Source organism: Mobula hypostoma, unplaced genomic scaffold (assembly GCF_963921235.1).
Source record: "Mobula hypostoma unplaced genomic scaffold, sMobHyp1.1 scaffold_64, whole genome shotgun sequence".
Lineage (NCBI taxonomy): Eukaryota > Metazoa > Chordata > Chondrichthyes > Myliobatiformes > Myliobatidae > Mobula > Mobula hypostoma.
The window spans coordinates 190,131-207,143 of record NW_026948239.1 but is presented as its reverse complement, the minus strand read 5'-3'; the positions used below and the strand labels follow the sequence as shown (position 1 = coordinate 207,143).

Sequence of the window (17,013 nt, the reverse complement as noted above, 5' to 3'; positions counted from 1 at the left end):
TGTAAGAAGCTGCAGCTGGATGTAGTTCCTGAAGGTGCAGTTATCAGGGACACTGGAGGTCTCCCTATCTTGCTGCACCCTGTAGGGAGAGCATCCCACTGTCCTGCTTGGCATTCTCTCTGTTCTAACAGAGATAAAGAGGTAAAATATTACCCAAAATCTACCTAAAGCCTCCGCTTCTCCTCACTGAACCCTGTCTGACCCAAAGCCTCAACCCCCCACTCTATCTCTGGCTCACTCACGCTATGTCTGCTCCGCCTAAACCTTGCCTAGTGGATAATTACCCAGCAATCTGTGACGTTCAGAAAGTCCCGACTGACTCCACTCACTTCTTTCAAACTCTTTCCCCCGCTATGAGTACGTCAATGGATGTTATGATCTGCGGCGAGTAGAATGTGCTGGGTCAGTCCATGTTCGGGGTAGATTTGTACCCATCCATCCACTCCTCAATATATTCCCCATTGTTCATTACAGAGCGTGACTGAGCTGGCGGAGAAGGGAAACCGAGCGGGCGCTTCCAAACTCCTCCTGGATCTGGTGATGGAGAAGGGCTCCGGGGCCCGGAGGGTGATGTGGGAATCCTTTGTGAAACTACACCACCATTTACCGAAGCTGAGCAGAATATTGGATGAAATACGGGAACGTGGTACGGTGAACAATACACTGTGTGTTACAGATGTAAATGCTGATGAATTTACAGTATTACACAGAACAGACTTCATGCAGGTTAATCTGTTTGAACAGGTGACGGCCAGTTCGCCTACATGGACACTGAGCGGGGTTTATCTGAAGTGCCCGCGCATCTGAAAGGTAAGCAATGGAACGGAAACCTCAAAGTCTTTATTTCACTTTGAGAGTCTGAATACCTGTCTTTTGCCACCTGTTTAGAGACTGTCAGAGTCTGAGAGGAGGGTTTTTGTTGTTGTGGTTGGAGGATAAGAAACCATCACAACATCCGGCACCTTCCGGGTCTCAGCCTGTGCACCCAAAGACTCTATGAGATTTATAAACAGATGCAACTGTCTGTTACACAGCAAGCCCCAGAACCCCATCACCCAGCGCCGAAAATCCCGAGATTTAGCAAAGCTGAAGCCAACTGGTTCTATTTGTATCATTCAACTCCAGCACAGGAAATCTCATACCTCGGGGTTTATTCAGAAGCTCCCGGAGCCGACGAGGCTGTACGGCTGTACTGCGGGCCTTTTGCCTGAGTTTGTATACCTGCACTTCAGGACAAAGGAGACTGTGGAGGTGCACGGAGGCTGTGTTGACAGTGTTCATGTACCAGCTCCCCATAGTAGACGAGACTGCACGGGTATTGTGGGGGTGTGTTACATCGTGACTGTCTCAGCCTGGAGCAGCAAACAGAAATAGTGTTCCTTTTTGGTGGCTCAGTACTGACAGCTTAAACCTAGAGCAGTGTCAAGAGCATCAACTCCATTGTAAGAAAAGTAAAAGTAGTCAGAGCAAGTAAATTGCTCCCCTCTCCCCACTGTTATCCTCTGCAGTGTTTCACAGGTCAGAAGAAGCTGAGCAGTGAAAGCAGTGAAACGATTCGCCCCACACAACACTCTCCTCTCCAGAATCACGTGTGCATTTGGTACTCGCTTTAACACCGGGGATTCTGCAAACTACAGACAGAGAGAAGAGCGAATCTGAATCAGATCAGAAATATTTCTGGGCATCGTCCATTTTCATACACTCTAAGCTCTGATCTCCCGATTCCACCCAAACAGTGTCTTTAACAAGTTTTTTACACGATAAAATATGTTTAGTGATCTATGTTCATCAGATCCGACATTAACAAACTATTTCTGTACATCCTCAGATGTTCAACAGAAACACAAGGCGACTCTGCGGGCACAAACTGAAACACTGAGAGTGAACACGATCCTGATGAGGGAGAAGGTGAAGGTTTTCCAGCTGGTTGATCGATACGCTGAGCTCACGGTCATTTCTACTGTTCGAGATCGGACACTGGTGGAACATGAGCTGCTGGCAAGAGGCAGAGACCACGAGGAGTGGAGAGAGGAACATCTCCGCGGAGAGCTGGAAAAAATCCGGACCGATCAGTTATTCAACAGGAGTTTTTTTCAAAAAGTGAAGAGCTCTTTGGACGGAAGCAAATATGGGATTTCTGCAACAGTGGCCGGAGTTCCAGGGATCGGGAAAACAACAATGGTACAAAAGATTGTTTATGACTGGGCCACAGGGAAAATATACCAGCAATTCCAGTTTGTCTTCAATTTCAAATTCCGGGATTTAAACTCCATTAACTGCAGAATAAACCTGAGGAAACTGATTCTGGATCAGTATCCTTACTTTGGGAATATCCTGAGAGAGGTCTGGAAGAACCCAGAGGGATTGTTGTTTATATTCGATGGTTTGGATGAATTCAAACACCGAATCGATTTTGCTGACAATCGGAGAGACACAGAACCTCGGTCCACATGCACAGATCCTGAATTCAAGTGCAAGGTGTCTGACATTGTGTACAGTTTAATCCAGGGCAAGCTGCTCCCAGGGTGTTCAGTGCTGGTGACCACCCGTCCCACCGCCTTACATTTACTGGAAGAAGCTCAGATCAGTGTCCGGGCTGAAATCCTGGGATTTGTTGGTGAGGAACGGAAGGAATATTTCATCAGACATTTTGAAGATCAGACGGTGGCAGCAGCTGTTTTCAAACACGTGAAGGAGAACGAGATCCTGTACACCATGAGCTACAATCCCTCCTACTGCTGGATCCTCGCTCTGGCACTGGGCCCCTTCTTCACACAAAGAGTCAGGGACCCGCAGCGAGTTCCCAAGACCACCACCCAACTGCACTCCTACTATATTTACAACATCCTGAAAAACCACGGCCGTGAGATTGAGAACCCCCGTGATGTGTTACTCAGGGTTGGTCAGATGGCCTTCAGAGGAGTGTCCGAGAAGAAGATTGTGTTTACAGATGGAGATTTGATCAAATACAGTCTGCAGCCTTCCCAGTTCCTGTCTGGATTTCTGATGGAGCTTTTGGAGAGAGAGGATTCTGCCCGAAGCGTGGTGTACACATTCCCACACCTCACCATCCAAGAGTTTGTAGCTGCAGTCGCACAATTCCTGATCACAGACGGCAGAGATATTATGAAACTCCTCACTGAAGCCCACAACATGACAGATGGGCGATTTGAGATGTTTCTCCGTTTTGTTGCTGGTCTCTCCTCCCCAATGACAGCTCGGGGCCTGGTGGAGTTTCTGGGCCCATTTCCCCATGAAACAACATGCCGGGTGATTGACTGGGTGAAGGAGGAGGTTAAACGTCAGAGTGGAAACACGTGGAGTGAAGCTGGTAAAAGGAGCCTCCTGAACACATTGCACTACCTGTTTGAGTCTCAGAATCGTGGACTGGTTCAGGATGCACTGGGATCTGTGGAAACACTTTCATTCAGTGGAATGACACTGACCCCGATTGACTGCGCGGTCCTGTCTCATGTCATCGGACTCTGTGATACAATAAAACGTCTCGACCTGGAGAACTGCCACATTCAGTGTGAAGGAATCCAGCGGCTGGGACCCGGGCTGCACAAGTGCCAGGAGTTGAGGTAACTTGATTTATCTCTCACTCTGAACTGTGAAACTGTTCCACTGTGTTGTTTCAACATAAAGGGATTTGGGTTAAACTGTAGTAAATATGATTCTGAAGATTTGTAACAAATGCCATCCCCCTTCCTCCTTTTTCTTCCACCATCTCCCATCGACATTTCCCCATTCACTAATCTTCCTCACTGTGGGAGTTTCTCCCCTTCATCCCTGCCCCTTCCAACCCTCTCACATCAGTAACACTTTTCTAACTATCGGGGAATGAGACAGAATATGTGGAGTTTACAGGGTCACGCCGACTGACTAAATGACTGACATTCGGTGAATACCCTGGAGCTGGGCAGTGAGGGACACTGACAGTGATGGGAAGTCCGATCAGTGATTTACTGAAGGTTTAATGTTTCCTGAAATATCCGAGTGAGAGAAATTCCCTCAGACCCACGGTTTGAATCACTTTGTTCATCAATTTGTCTGTTTATTTTTAGACTTGGGCAGAATAAACTGGGAGATTCAGGAGTGAAACTGGTGTCTGCGGCTCTGTGGAACCCGGAGTGTAAAATACAGAAACTGGGGTAAGTACCAGACTGTGGGAGATTGTGTTTACAGTCACTGGGTGTCTGACACTGGACATTAATGTGATCAGTAATTGTGTTACTGATAAACACTGGGGATTTGTACCGTCTCCTGGCTCTCTGTGTCCTTCACCCTCACTCTCTCTCATCTCCAGGCTGGAGAGTGTCAGTCTCACAGATTCTGGTGCCGAGGATCTCGTCTCCGCTCTCAGTACAAACCCATCACTGACGGTGCTGGACCTGAGTGATAATAAGCTGGGAGATTCAGGAGTGAAACTGGTGTCTGCGGCTCTGAGGAACCCGGAGTGTAAAATACAGAAACTGGAGTAAGTACCAGACTGTGAGAGATTGTGTTTATAGTCACTGGGTGTCTGACACTGAACATTAATGTGATCAGTAATTGTGTTACTGATAAACACTGGGGATTTGTACCGTCTCCTGTCTCTCTGTGTCCTTCACCCTCACTCTCTCTCATCTCCAGGCTGAACGCTGTCGGTCTCACAGATTCTGGTGTCGAGGATCTCGTCTCCGCTCTCAGTACAAACCCATCACTGACGGAGCTGACCCTGGGATGGAACTCACTGACAGACCGATCTGTCCCTTCTCTCCGCCGCCTCATACATACCCTCCCGAGACTGCAATTAATCGGGTGAGTGTTTGTGTTAATGTTCAATGTGATAAAATATCAGCGGATCCGCGGGTTTTCTGGTGATATTTGTCTGTGAGTGTTGTTGAAACATTAACCCCAGTCCCCTGTTACTGACATTGTTGTGTAATCTGTTTATTTCATCTTTATTCTCCCATCTGTTTCAGGCTGGGGAACAATCTGTTGAGTAAGACCGGGAAGAAGGAACTGAGATCTCTGCAGGAACCCAGACCCGGACTGACAGTGATCGTGTGAACATCTGAATTTGTAGGCATCCTTGCCTATGGGATGAGGACATCTTGGCCTCCCCTTTAACTGCAGCCCTCCATTTTAATGGTCCCGCTCCCGGTTTAATTCCTACCGGTTCTAACGGAACTGGCTCCAGCATCATGCTTTGTGACGTCAGATGCGGACCCACGGTGACGTATATCTGCCTCAGCTCCAGCGACTCCGCTTCAGCCGGATGTCCGGGTTCGAAACTCCCCCACGTGAGGCTCCACAGACAGGACGAGCCCGGGGCTCGTACGAACATCCATTGATTAATCCAATTAATGCAATAGATTTGATCTAACTATTCTGTACTTAAATATTGATTTCCGAGTTGAGGCATCTAACAGTTTGTCCACTGTCTGTTCCCATGGAAGATGTTCAACAGAAACACAAGGAGACTCTGCGGGCACAAACTCAAACACTGAGAGTGAACACGATCCTGATGAGGGAGAAGGTGAAGGTTTTCCAGCTGGTTGATCGATACGCTGAGCTCACAGTCATTTCTACTGTTCGAGATCGGAGACTGGTGGAACATGAGCTGCTGGCAAGAGGCAGAGACCACGAGGAGTGGAGAGTGAAACATCTCCGCAGAGAGCTGGAGAAACTCCGGACAGATCGGTTGTTCCAGAGCAGCTTTTCCCGGAGTAAATTCAAATCTGGGAGTTCAGCAGCAGTGGCCGGAGTCGCGGGGATTGGGAAAACAACAATGGTACAAAAGATTGTCTATGACTGGGCCATTGGGAAAATATACCAACAATTCCAGTTTGTCTTTAGTTTCAAATTCCGGGATTTAAACTCCATTAACTGCAGAATAAACCTGACAGAACTGATTCTGGATCAGTATCCTTACTTTGGGAATATCCTGAGAGAGGTCTGGAAGAACCCAGAGGGATTGCTGTTTATATTCGATGGTTTGGATGAATTCAAACACAAAATCGATTTTGCTGACAGTCGGAGAGATACAGAACCCAAGCACCAGTGCCCAGATCCCGAGTGGTGGTGTGAAGTGTCTGACATTGTGTACAGTTTAATCCAGGGCAAGCTGCTCCCAGGGTGTTCAGTGCTGGTGACCACCCGTCCCACTGCGTTACATTTATTGGAAAAGGCAACGATCAGTGTCTGGGCTGAAATCCTGGGATTTGTTGGTGAGGAACGGAAGGAGTATTTCATCAGGTATTTTGAAGATCAGACGGTGGCAGCAGCTGTTTTCAAACACGTGAAGGAGAACGAGATCCTGTACACCATGAGCTACAACCCCTCCTACTGCTGGATCCTCGCTCTGGCACTGGGCCCCTTCTTCACACAAAGAGTCAGGGACCCGCAGCGAGTTCCCAAGACCATCACCCAACTGTACTCCTACTATATTTACAACATCCTGAAAAACCACGGCCGTGAGATTGAGAACCCCCGTGATATGTTACTCAGTGTTGGTCAGATGGCCTTCAGAGGAGTGTCCGAGAAGAAGATTGTGTTTACAGATGGAGATTTAATCAACTACAATCTGCAGCCTTCCCAATTCCTGTCCAGGTTCCTGATGGAGCTTTTGGAGAGAGAGGATTCTGCCCGGTGTGTGGTGTACACATTCCCACACCTCACCATCCAAGAGTTTGTAGCTGCAGTCGCACAATTCCTGAATCCACATCCCGGGGATATCCTGAAATTCCTCACTGAGGCCCACAGCACGACAGATTGGCGATTTGAGGTATTTCTCCGCTTTGTTGCTGGTCTCTCCTCCCCAATTACAGCTCGTGGTCTGGAGGAGTTTCTGGGTCCATTTCCTCATCAAACAACCTGCCGGGTGATTGACTGGGTGAAGGAGGAGGTTAAACGCCAAAGTGGAAACACAAGCGAGGCTGGTAAAAGGAGCCTCCTGAACACATTGCACTACCTGTTTGAGTCTCAGAATCGTGGACTGGCTCAGGTCGCACTGGGATCTGTGGAAACACTTTCATTCAGTGGAATGACACTGACCCCGATTGACTGCGCGGTCCTGTCTCATGTCATCGGACTCTGTGATAGAATAAAACACCTCGACCTGGAGAACTGCCACATTCAGTGTGAAGGAATCCAGCGGCTGGGACCCGGGCTGCACAAGTGCCAGGAGTTGAGGTAACTTGATTTATCTCTCACTCTGAACTGTGAAACTGTTCCATTGTGCTGTTTCAATGTAAGTGAATTTGGGTAAATCTAGCAAAATCAGATTGTGATGAATTGTGACAAATGCCCGGGGATCGGTCAGTGATTCCCCAAGGACGGGAGAGTTCTGAGGTTCCTTGTGAAGGGATGTTGGAGACTTCATCAGATCAGTGAACAACGGCCATTGGTTTAATGGTGGTAAATCACAGGAATGGCTGTGTTTCTCGCTGCCTGTGACACGTCCATTGACAATGTTCCTTCTCACTGTTACTGACACCCAGACCAACACTGACTGCACCAGGTGGGTCAGAGATTCACACCCCCTTCCCGGTGAGGGACAAGTACCGTCAGCAGACTGTCCCAGTGAGAAGGAAATAAATACCATTGTGAGATTGACCTCCCCTGCCCTTCACCGTGTGTGACTATCAGCATCAGTCCACCTGTGTGACTGTGCTGACTACCAGATACCCAGAACCCATGGGCGCATCTCCTCTCCCGATTGTGGGCCTCAGTTCAGACACACCCCTCCCGTACAATCTGTGGAAATATCCGCCGTTTGAATCACTTTGTTCATCAATTTGTCTGTTTGTGTTTAGACTTGGGGAGAATGAACTGGGAGCTTCAGGAGTGAAACTGGTGTCTGCGGCTCTGAGGAACCTGGAGTGTAAAATACAGACACTGGGGTAAGTACCAGACTGTGGGAGGTTGTGTTTACAGTCACTGGGTGTCTGACACTGAACATTAATGTGATCAGTAATTGTGTTACTGATAAACACTGGGGATTTGTACCGTCTCCTGTCTCTCTGTGTCCTTCACCCTCACTCTCTCTCATCTCCAGTTTGGACAAAGTCGGTCTCACAGATTCTGGTGCCGAGGATCTCGACTCCGCTCTCAGTTCAAACACATCACTGACGGAGCTGAACCTGGGTTTTAATAAACTGGGAGATTCAGGAGTGAAAATGGTTTCTCCGGCTCTGAGGAACCCGGAGTGTAAAATACAGAAACTGTGGTAAGTACCAGACTGTGGGAGATTGTGTTTACGGTCACTGGGTGTCTGACACTGAACATTAATGTGATCAGTAATTGTGTTACTGATAAACACTGGGGATTTGTACCGTCTCCTGGCTCTCTGTGTCCTTCACCCTCACTCTCTCTCATCTCCAGGCTGGAGAGTGTCAGTCTCACAGATTCTGGTGCCGAGGATCTCGTCTCCGCTCTCAGTACAAACCCATCACTGACGGTGCTGGACCTGAGTGATAATAAGCTGGGAGATTCAGGAGTGAAACTGGTGTCTGCGGCTCTGAGGAACCCGGAGTGTAAAATACAGAAACTGGAGTAAGTACCAGACTGTGAGAGATTGTGTTTATAGTCACTGGGTGTCTGACACTGAACATTAATGTGATCAGTAATTGTGTTACTGATAAACACTGGGGATTTGTACCGTCTCCTGTCTCTCTGTGTCCTTCACCCTCACTCTCTCTCATCTCCAGGCTGAACGCTGTCGGTCTCACAGATTCTGGTGTCGAGGATCTCGTCTCCGCTCTCAGTACAAACCCATCACTGACGGAGCTGACCCTGGGATGGAACTCACTGACAGACCGATCTGTCCCTTCTCTCCGCCGCCTCATACATACCCTCCCGAGACTGCAATTAATCGGGTGAGTGTTTGTGTTAATGTTCAATGTGATAAAATATCAGCGGATCCGCGGGTTTTCTGGTGATATTTGTCTGTGAGTGTTGTTGAAACATTAACCCCAGTCCCCTGTTACTGACATTGTTGTGTAATCTGTTTATTTCATCTTTATTCTCCCATCTGTTTCAGGCTGGGGAACAATCTGTTGAGAAAGACCGGGAAGAAGGAACTGAGATCTCTGCAGGAACCCAGACCCGGACTGACAGTGATCGTGTGAACATCTGAATTTGTAGGCATCCTTGCCTATGGGATGAGGACATCTTGGCCTCCCCTTTAACTGCAGCCCTCCATTTTAATGGTCCCGCTCCCGGTTTAATTCCTACCGGTTCTAACGGAACTGGCTCCAGCATCATGCTTTGTGACGTCAGATGCGGACCCGCGGTGACGTATATCTGCCTCAGCTCCAGCGACTCCGCTTCAGCCGGATGTCCGGGTTCGAAACTCCCCCACGTGAGGCTCCACAGACAGGACGAGCCCGGGGCTCGTACGAACATCCATTGATTAATCCAATTAATGCAATAGATTTGATCTAACTATTCTGTACTTAAATATTGATTTCCGAGTTGAGGCATCTAACAGTTTGTCCACTGTCTGTTCCCATGGAAGATGTTCAACAGAAACACAAGGAGACTCTGCGGGCACAAACTCAAACACTGAGAGTGAACACGATCCTGATGAGGGAGAAGGTGAAGGTTTTCCAGCTGGTTGATCGATACGCTGAGCTCACAGTCATATCTACTGTTCGAGATCGGAGACTGGTGGAACATGAGCTGCTGGCAAGAGGCAGAGACCACGAGGAGTGGAGAGTGAAACATCTCCGCAGAGAGCTGGAGAAACTCCGGACAGATCGGTTGTTCCAGAGCAGCTTTTCCCGGAGTAAATTCAAATCTGGGAGTTCAGCAGCAGTGGCCGGAGTCGCGGGGATTGGGAAAACAACAATGGTACAAAAGATTGTCTATGACTGGGCCATTGGGAAAATATACCAACAATTCCAGTTTGTCTTTAGTTTCAAATTCCGGGATTTAAACTCCATTAACTGCAGAATAAACCTGACAGAACTGATTCTGGATCAGTATCCTTACTTTGGGAATATCCTGAGAGAGGTCTGGAAGAACCCAGAGGGATTGCTGTTTATATTCGATGGTTTGGATGAATTCAAACACAAAATCGATTTTGCTGACAGTCGGAGAGATACAGAACCCAAGCACCAGTGCCCAGATCCCGAGTGGTGGTGTGAAGTGTCTGACATTGTGTACAGTTTAATCCAGGGCAAGCTGCTCCCAGGGTGTTCAGTGCTGGTGACCACCCGTCCCACTGCGTTACATTTATTGGAAAAGGCAACGATCAGTGTCTGGGCTGAAATCCTGGGATTTGTTGGTGAGGAACGGAAGGAGTATTTCATCAGGTATTTTGAAGATCAGACGGTGGCAGCAGCTGTTTTCAAACACGTGAAGGAGAACGAGATCCTGTACACCATGAGCTACAACCCCTCCTACTGCTGGATCCTCGCTCTGGCACTGGGCCCCTTCTTCACACAAAGAGTCAGGGACCCGCAGCGAGTTCCCAAGACCATCACCCAACTGTACTCCTACTATATTTACAACATCCTGAAAAACCACGGCCGTGAGATTGAGAACCCCCGTGATATGTTACTCAGTGTTGGTCAGATGGCCTTCAGAGGAGTGTCCGAGAAGAAGATTGTGTTTACAGATGGAGATTTAATCAACTACAATCTGCAGCCTTCCCAATTCCTGTCCAGGTTCCTGATGGAGCTTTTGGAGAGAGAGGATTCTGCCCGGTGTGTGGTGTACACATTCCCACACCTCACCATCCAAGAGTTTGTAGCTGCAGTCGCACAATTCCTGAATCCACATCCCGGGGATATCCTGAAATTCCTCACTGAGGCCCACAGCACGACAGATTGGCGATTTGAGGTATTTCTCCGCTTTGTTGCTGGTCTCTCCTCCCCAATTACAGCTCGTGGTCTGGAGGAGTTTCTGGGTCCATTTCCTCATCAAACAACCTGCCGGGTGATTGACTGGGTGAAGGAGGAGGTTAAACGCCAAAGTGGAAACACAAGCGAGGCTGGTAAAAGGAGCCTCCTGAACACATTGCACTACCTGTTTGAGTCTCAGAATCGTGGACTGGCTCAGGTCGCACTGGGATCTGTGGAAACACTTTCATTCAGTGGAATGACACTGACCCCGATTGACTGCGCGGTCCTGTCTCATGTCATCGGACTCTGTGATAGAATAAAACACCTCGACCTGGAGAACTGCCACATTCAGTGTGAAGGAATCCAGCGGCTGGGACCCGGGCTGCACAAGTGCCAGGAGTTGAGGTAACTTGATTTATCTCTCACTCTGAACTGTGAAACTGTTCCATTGTGCTGTTTCAATGTAAGTGAATTTGGGTAAATCTAGCAAAATCAGATTGTGATGAATTGTGACAAATGCCCGGGGATCGGTCAGTGATTCCCCAAGGACGGGAGAGTTCTGAGGTTCCTTGTGAAGGGATGTTGGAGACTTCATCAGATCAGTGAACAACGGCCATTGGTTTAATGGTGGTAAATCACAGGAATGGCTGTGTTTCTCGCTGCCTGTGACACGTCCATTGACAATGTTCCTTCTCACTGTTACTGACACCCAGACCAACACTGACTGCACCAGGTGGGTCAGAGATTCACACCCCCTTCCCGGTGAGGGACAAGTACCGTCAGCAGACTGTCCCAGTGAGAAGGAAATAAATACCATTGTGAGATTGACCTCCCCTGCCCTTCACCGTGTGTGACTATCAGCATCAGTCCACCTGTGTGACTGTGCTGACTACCAGATACCCAGAAGCCATGCGCGCATCTCCTCTCCCGATTGTGGGCCTCAGTTCAGACACACCCCTCCCGTACAATCTGTGGAAATATCCGCCGTTTGAATCACTTTGTTCATCAATTTGTCTGTTTGTGTTTAGACTTGGGGAGAATGAACTGGGAGATTCAGGAGTGAAACTGGTGTCTGCGGCTCTGAGGAACCTGGAGTGTAAAATACAGACACTGGGGTAAGTACCAGACTGTGGGAGGTTGTGTTTACAGTCACTGGGTGTCTGACACTGAACATTAATGTGATCAGTAATTGTGTTACTGATAAACACTGGGGATTTGTACCGTCTCCTGTCTCTCTGTGTCCTTCACCCTCACTCTCTCTCATCTCCAGTTTGGACAAAGTCGGTCTCACAGATTCTGGTGCCGAGGATCTCGTCTCCGCTCTCAGTTCAAACACATCACTGACGGAGCTGAACCTGGGTTTTAATAAACTGGGAGATTCAGGAGTGAAAATGGTTTCTGCGGCTCTGAGGAACCCGGAGTGTAAAATACAGAAACTGTGGTAAGTACCAGACTGTGGGAGATTGTGTTTACGGTCACTGGGTGTCTGACACTGAACATTAATGTGATCAGTAATTGTGTTACTGATAAACACTGGGGATTTGTACCGTCTCCTGTCTCTCTGTGTCCTTCACTCTCACTCTCTCTCATCTCCAGGCTGATCGGTGTCGGTCTCACAGATTCTGGTGTCAAGGATCTCGTCTCCGCTCTCAGTACAAACCCATCACTGACGGAGCTGAGCCTGGGATTAAACTCGCTGACAGACCGATCTGTCCCCGCTCTCCGCCGCCTCATACTGACCCTCCCGAGTCTGGAGCGGATCCGGTGAGTGTTTGTGTTAATGTTCAATGTGATAAAATATCAGCGGATCCGCGGGTTTTCTGGTGATATTTGTCTGTGAGTGTTGTTGAAACATTAACCCCAGTCCCCTGTTACTGACACTGTTGTGTAATATGTTTATTTCATCTTTATTCTCCCATCTGTTTCAGGCTGGGGAACAATCAGTTCAGTGAGACCGGGATGAAGGAACTGAGATCTCTGCAGGAACCCAGACCCGGACTGACAGTGACCGTTGGAACATCTGAATGTGTGAACATCCCCGCCCGCAGGATGGGGACATTTTGGCCGATTCCCTGCCCTCCCCTTTAACTCCCGCCCTTACCTTTAATGGCCGCGAGCCGGCTTTAATTCCCAACGTTTCTGACGGAGCTGACTCCCGTTCAGCGCTCTGTGACTTCGGAAGCGGTCCCCCAGTGATGTATTTCCGCCTGTTGTCCAACGGCGCAGCTTCCGCCGGATGTGCGTGTTCGAGACTCCCCCACGTGAGATCCCGGGGAATTACACGGACAGAAAGATCCCGGGGGCCGGGGCTCAGTCTGGGACACCGGTGTCCCGGGGTCGGATTATCCCGGGAGAGAATCCTTTTGCTCCCTTTGCTGAGGACGGTGCATTCGGCAGTCTGGCCGATATAATGATGTTAAATTGACAAATACCTCGGCAGTGACCCTGGATCTGCAGCGATCTCGGACACGGCCCTGAAGTGTGATTTTATAATCATCGGTTCCCCGATGCAGAGTGACGGTGAGAAACGGGACTGATTATTCAACCGTTCACCGTTGTCGCCGGTCAGTTAATTGTGTGTGACTGTGAGTGAGTCGGAAGCAGTTTATTTATTCCCGCACGTCAGCAGCTCACACATTGTTTAATTTACATTTGTCATGATGAAATCAATAAACCGCTGTAACTTCCTGTCTTGGTGTCGGACTCGAGTCTCATTAGAGGAGAAACAGTGACGTGGGGTTACTGCTGCCCCCCGCACCCGGTGTACTGCAATAATGGGTCTGAGCTCCTCACACTGGTACAGCAGCCTCTCAGCTCCAAGCTCAGGGATGTCAGTAAAATAGTGTCTGGTCCCCAGGATCTCTTCATTCTCCATCCCCATCTAGGCTGACCACTGCTTCCTCATACCCCAGATACTTACACTACCCTGACCTCCACCTCCCTGCGCACTCGCCTTGCTCTCGCAGAAAAACAAACGACAAAGGAGATCCGAAAATGCAAACACGAGGAAATCTGCAGATGCTGGAAATTCAAGCCACACACACAAAATGCTGGTGGAACTCAGCAGGTCAGGCAGCACCTATAGGAAAAGGTACGGTTGACGTTTCGGGCCGAGACCCTTCGTCAGGACTAACTGAATGAAGAGATACTGTATTAAAAAGATTTGAGAGGGGGAGGGGGAGATTCAAAATGATTGGAAAAGACAGGAGGGGGAGGGATGGAGCTGAGAGCTGGAAAGATGATTGTCAAAATGGATACAAGGCTGGAGAAGGGAGAGGATCGTGGGATGAGAGGCCAAGCGAGAAAGAAAGGGGGAGAGGGGATGCAAGGAGTTATAGTGAGAGGGACAGAGGGAGAAAAAAGAGAGGGGAAACAAAGGAAAAAAACATAAAAGATTAAAAATAAATAAATAAATAAATAAACAAGGGATGGTGTAGAAATGGGAGGTGGGGCATTAACGGGTTTGAGAAGTCAATGTTCATGGCATCAGTTTGGAGGCTACCCACTCAGAACATAAGATGTTCTTCCAACCTGAGTGTGGCTTCATCTTGACAGGAGAGGAGGCCGTGGACAGACATACAAGAATGGGAAGGGGACGTGGAATTAAAATGTGTGGCCACTGGGAGATCCTGTTTTCTCTGGCGACAGAGTGTAGGTGTTCAGCGAAACGGTTTCCCAGGCTGCGTCGGGTCTCGCCGATATATAGAAGGCCGCATCGGGAGCACCGGACGCAGTATATCAACCCAGCCGACCCACAGGTGAAATGTCGCCTCACCTGCAAGGACTGTCTGTGGCCCTGATTGTCCCATCCCACACTCCCGGGATCAGACAGAGAGTGAACCTCCCTCCATACCGTCCCATCACACACACCCGGGGTCGGACACAAAATGAATCTCCCTGCACTCCATCCCATCACAAACTCCCGGGGTCAGACGCAGAGTGAAGCTCCCTCCACACCGTCCCATCAGACACTCCTGGGGTCAGACATAGAGTGAATCTCCCTCCACACCGTCCCATCAGACACTCCTGGGGTCAGACACAGAGTGAATCTCCCTCCACACCGTCCCATCAGACACTCCCGGGGTCTGGCACAGAGTGAAGCTCCCTCCACACCGTCCCATCAGACACTCCTGGGGTCAGACATAGACTAAAGCTCCTTCCACACCGTCCATCAGACACTCCTGGGGTCAGACATAGACTAAAGCTCCTTCCACACCGTCCATCAGACACTCCTGGGGTCAGACATAGACTAAAGCTCCTTCCACACCGTCCCATCAGACACTCCTGGGGTCAGACATAGACTAAAGCTCCTTCCACACCGTCCCATCAGACACTCCCGGGGTCAGGCACAGAGTGAAGCTCCCTCTGCACTGTTCAATCTTGCCATCTCCTGCCCAGACATGGAGAAAAGGTCTCTGTAGAGTGAGATATATCAGCTAAATTCTCGAGTTGAAACGGATTAGTGAGGACACTCTCAGCTTGTAGCACAGGGACCCCCGCGCCCCCCCCCCCCCCCCCCCACACACACTAATCTCTGTAGAAGAGGTCAGAGGGGCAGGAAGAGAAATAGTGTAACAAAGGGGTGCACGGAGTGGGCAAAGGTGTGAGGGGGCACACACGGGCAGGGGAGTACAGGTTGATATTAGAACCCCTGCGGTTAACAATCACATTTCATTTTTTGGGTCCAGAAGTAGCTCAGGATGAAATCGAAGATGAGGACAATTTTGCAAAACCGGGACCCCACCCCTTCCCGTCCTCTCCCACCGTCCGCACTCCTAGGAGGACGCGGTCCCTTCCAGGCCGCTCACACGGGCCGCGCTCCCAATCAAACTCCACCCTTACCTATTCATCCCCATCGCCTGAACTCCAAATGGACCCCACCCCTTCTCATTCCTTCCCATATTCCGCACACCCAATGGACCCAGCCCTTGCTGTTCACTCCCAATGGGACCCACCCCTTCCCGTTCACACCCAATGGGTCCCACCCCTTCCCGTTCACTCCCAATGGGACCCACCCCTTCCCGTTCACACCCAATGGGTCCCACCTCTTCCCGTTCACTCCCAATGGGACCCACCCCTTCCTATTCACGCCCACTATCTGCCTCCCAATGGGGCTCTTTCCAGTTCATTTCCAATGGGTCTGTGAACCTGGAAACTGGCGGGGACGCCCGAATTCCGTGTTTGATAGAACTCAGGGCGGCGTTTACGGAATTTGACATGGACGCCGATGGGTTTATTAGTTACAAGGAAAGTCGAGGGTCGTGTGGATGTTGACGACTTTGCAAAACGGACTATGTTCCTTCTCCTGGCGGAGGAGGTGGATATTATCGGACTTCAGGAACTTCTGCACGCCTTCCTGAAGATGGTAGGAGGTGAGGGAGGTTTATGGTGTGAAGGGATGCAGGAGTGTCCCTATTAACTGTTTGAAGAGATACAGAGAGAGTCATTTATCATTGATGGTTTGTTTTGAAGAGAGAGAGAGAGAGAGAGAGAGAAAGAGTGATGGTTGGACTGTCACGGGAGGTAACTTTGGAGATAACACTGAGCAGCTCGAAGGTGCTCAACAGGACATTATTGATGTTACTTCCAAGGACTTGTTGCTTGCTTACATGTCCTCACAGACAAAGGTAGGAGGGACTCTTTGAATGACAGGTGATGCTTAGCACAGGGAAATAAATAGGATGTCAGATAATACAAACCTCAGACACATGATCGGGACACTAAATGAGCTTTGTGGTGTCCACAGAGAAAGTGGGTTTTTGGAGGATCGATCGGGCGGATCGATCCAAGTGCTCTGCCAGTGAAAATTCAAAGGCAAGACCGGTGGGGAGTTGTCTATGTATCCGACCCTGGCCTGGGTAGACAGCTCAACCACACCGAAATACGGTCCCCTTTGTTGTTAGTTCACAGTCAGTGACTTGTGAAGGATTTCGGAGGACGGCAAGAAAATCGACGGCAACAGCTCACCTCAAGACTCAACTCTCTCCATCTCCGTCTGCGTCTCCGTCTCCGTCTCTGTCTCCATCTCCATCTCCATCTCCATCTCCATCTCCATTCAACTAAATTCCACGAACTGAACTGAACTTTACTCAATATCGTAAGACTGTATCTTTTTACCCCTAGACTTAAAGAAGCTTGGTTTTTCACACATATATATATTCCACACTTACTTTTATCT

General features: G+C 49.2%; 2 protein-coding genes across 5 annotated transcripts in view; both read left to right on the top strand.

Annotated features, from left to right (window-relative positions):
* LOC134342136 (NACHT, LRR and PYD domains-containing protein 3-like) overlaps nt 1–9,159 on the top strand; it is a 38,465-nt gene extending 29,306 nt beyond the window's left edge. The window contains exons 4-11 of one of the 4 annotated variants that reach the window (XM_063040100.1): nt 475–646; nt 745–810; nt 1,829–3,584; nt 4,068–4,154; nt 4,310–4,480; nt 8,371–8,541; nt 8,697–8,864; nt 9,029–9,159. In XM_063040100.1, the coding sequence (XP_062896170.1) occupies nt 475–646; nt 745–810; nt 1,829–3,584; nt 4,068–4,154; nt 4,310–4,480; nt 8,371–8,541; nt 8,697–8,864; nt 9,029–9,116 (2,679 nt within the window). In that variant the 3' untranslated portion in view covers nt 9,117–9,159. Of the gene's footprint in view, nt 1–474; nt 647–744; nt 811–1,828; nt 3,585–4,067; nt 4,155–4,309; nt 4,481–4,635; nt 4,804–4,967; nt 7,180–7,802; nt 7,890–8,044; nt 8,216–8,370; nt 8,542–8,696; nt 8,865–9,028 lie in introns of those variants that run through there. The other 3 variants (XM_063040101.1, XM_063040102.1, XM_063040103.1) reach the window with 3 other exon arrangements.
* A 319-nt stretch (nt 9,160–9,478) lies between these two features.
* LOC134342137 (NACHT, LRR and PYD domains-containing protein 3-like) lies at nt 9,479–13,684 on the top strand. Its single transcript, XM_063040104.1, is given in 6 exon segments — nt 9,479–11,240; nt 11,864–11,950; nt 12,106–12,276; nt 12,432–12,599; nt 12,764–12,860; nt 12,863–13,684. Coding segments are annotated over 6 exon segments (2,649 nt in total). The 5' UTR covers nt 9,479–9,498; the 3' UTR covers nt 13,247–13,684.
* Nucleotides 13,685–17,013: the final 3,329 nt, after the last annotated feature.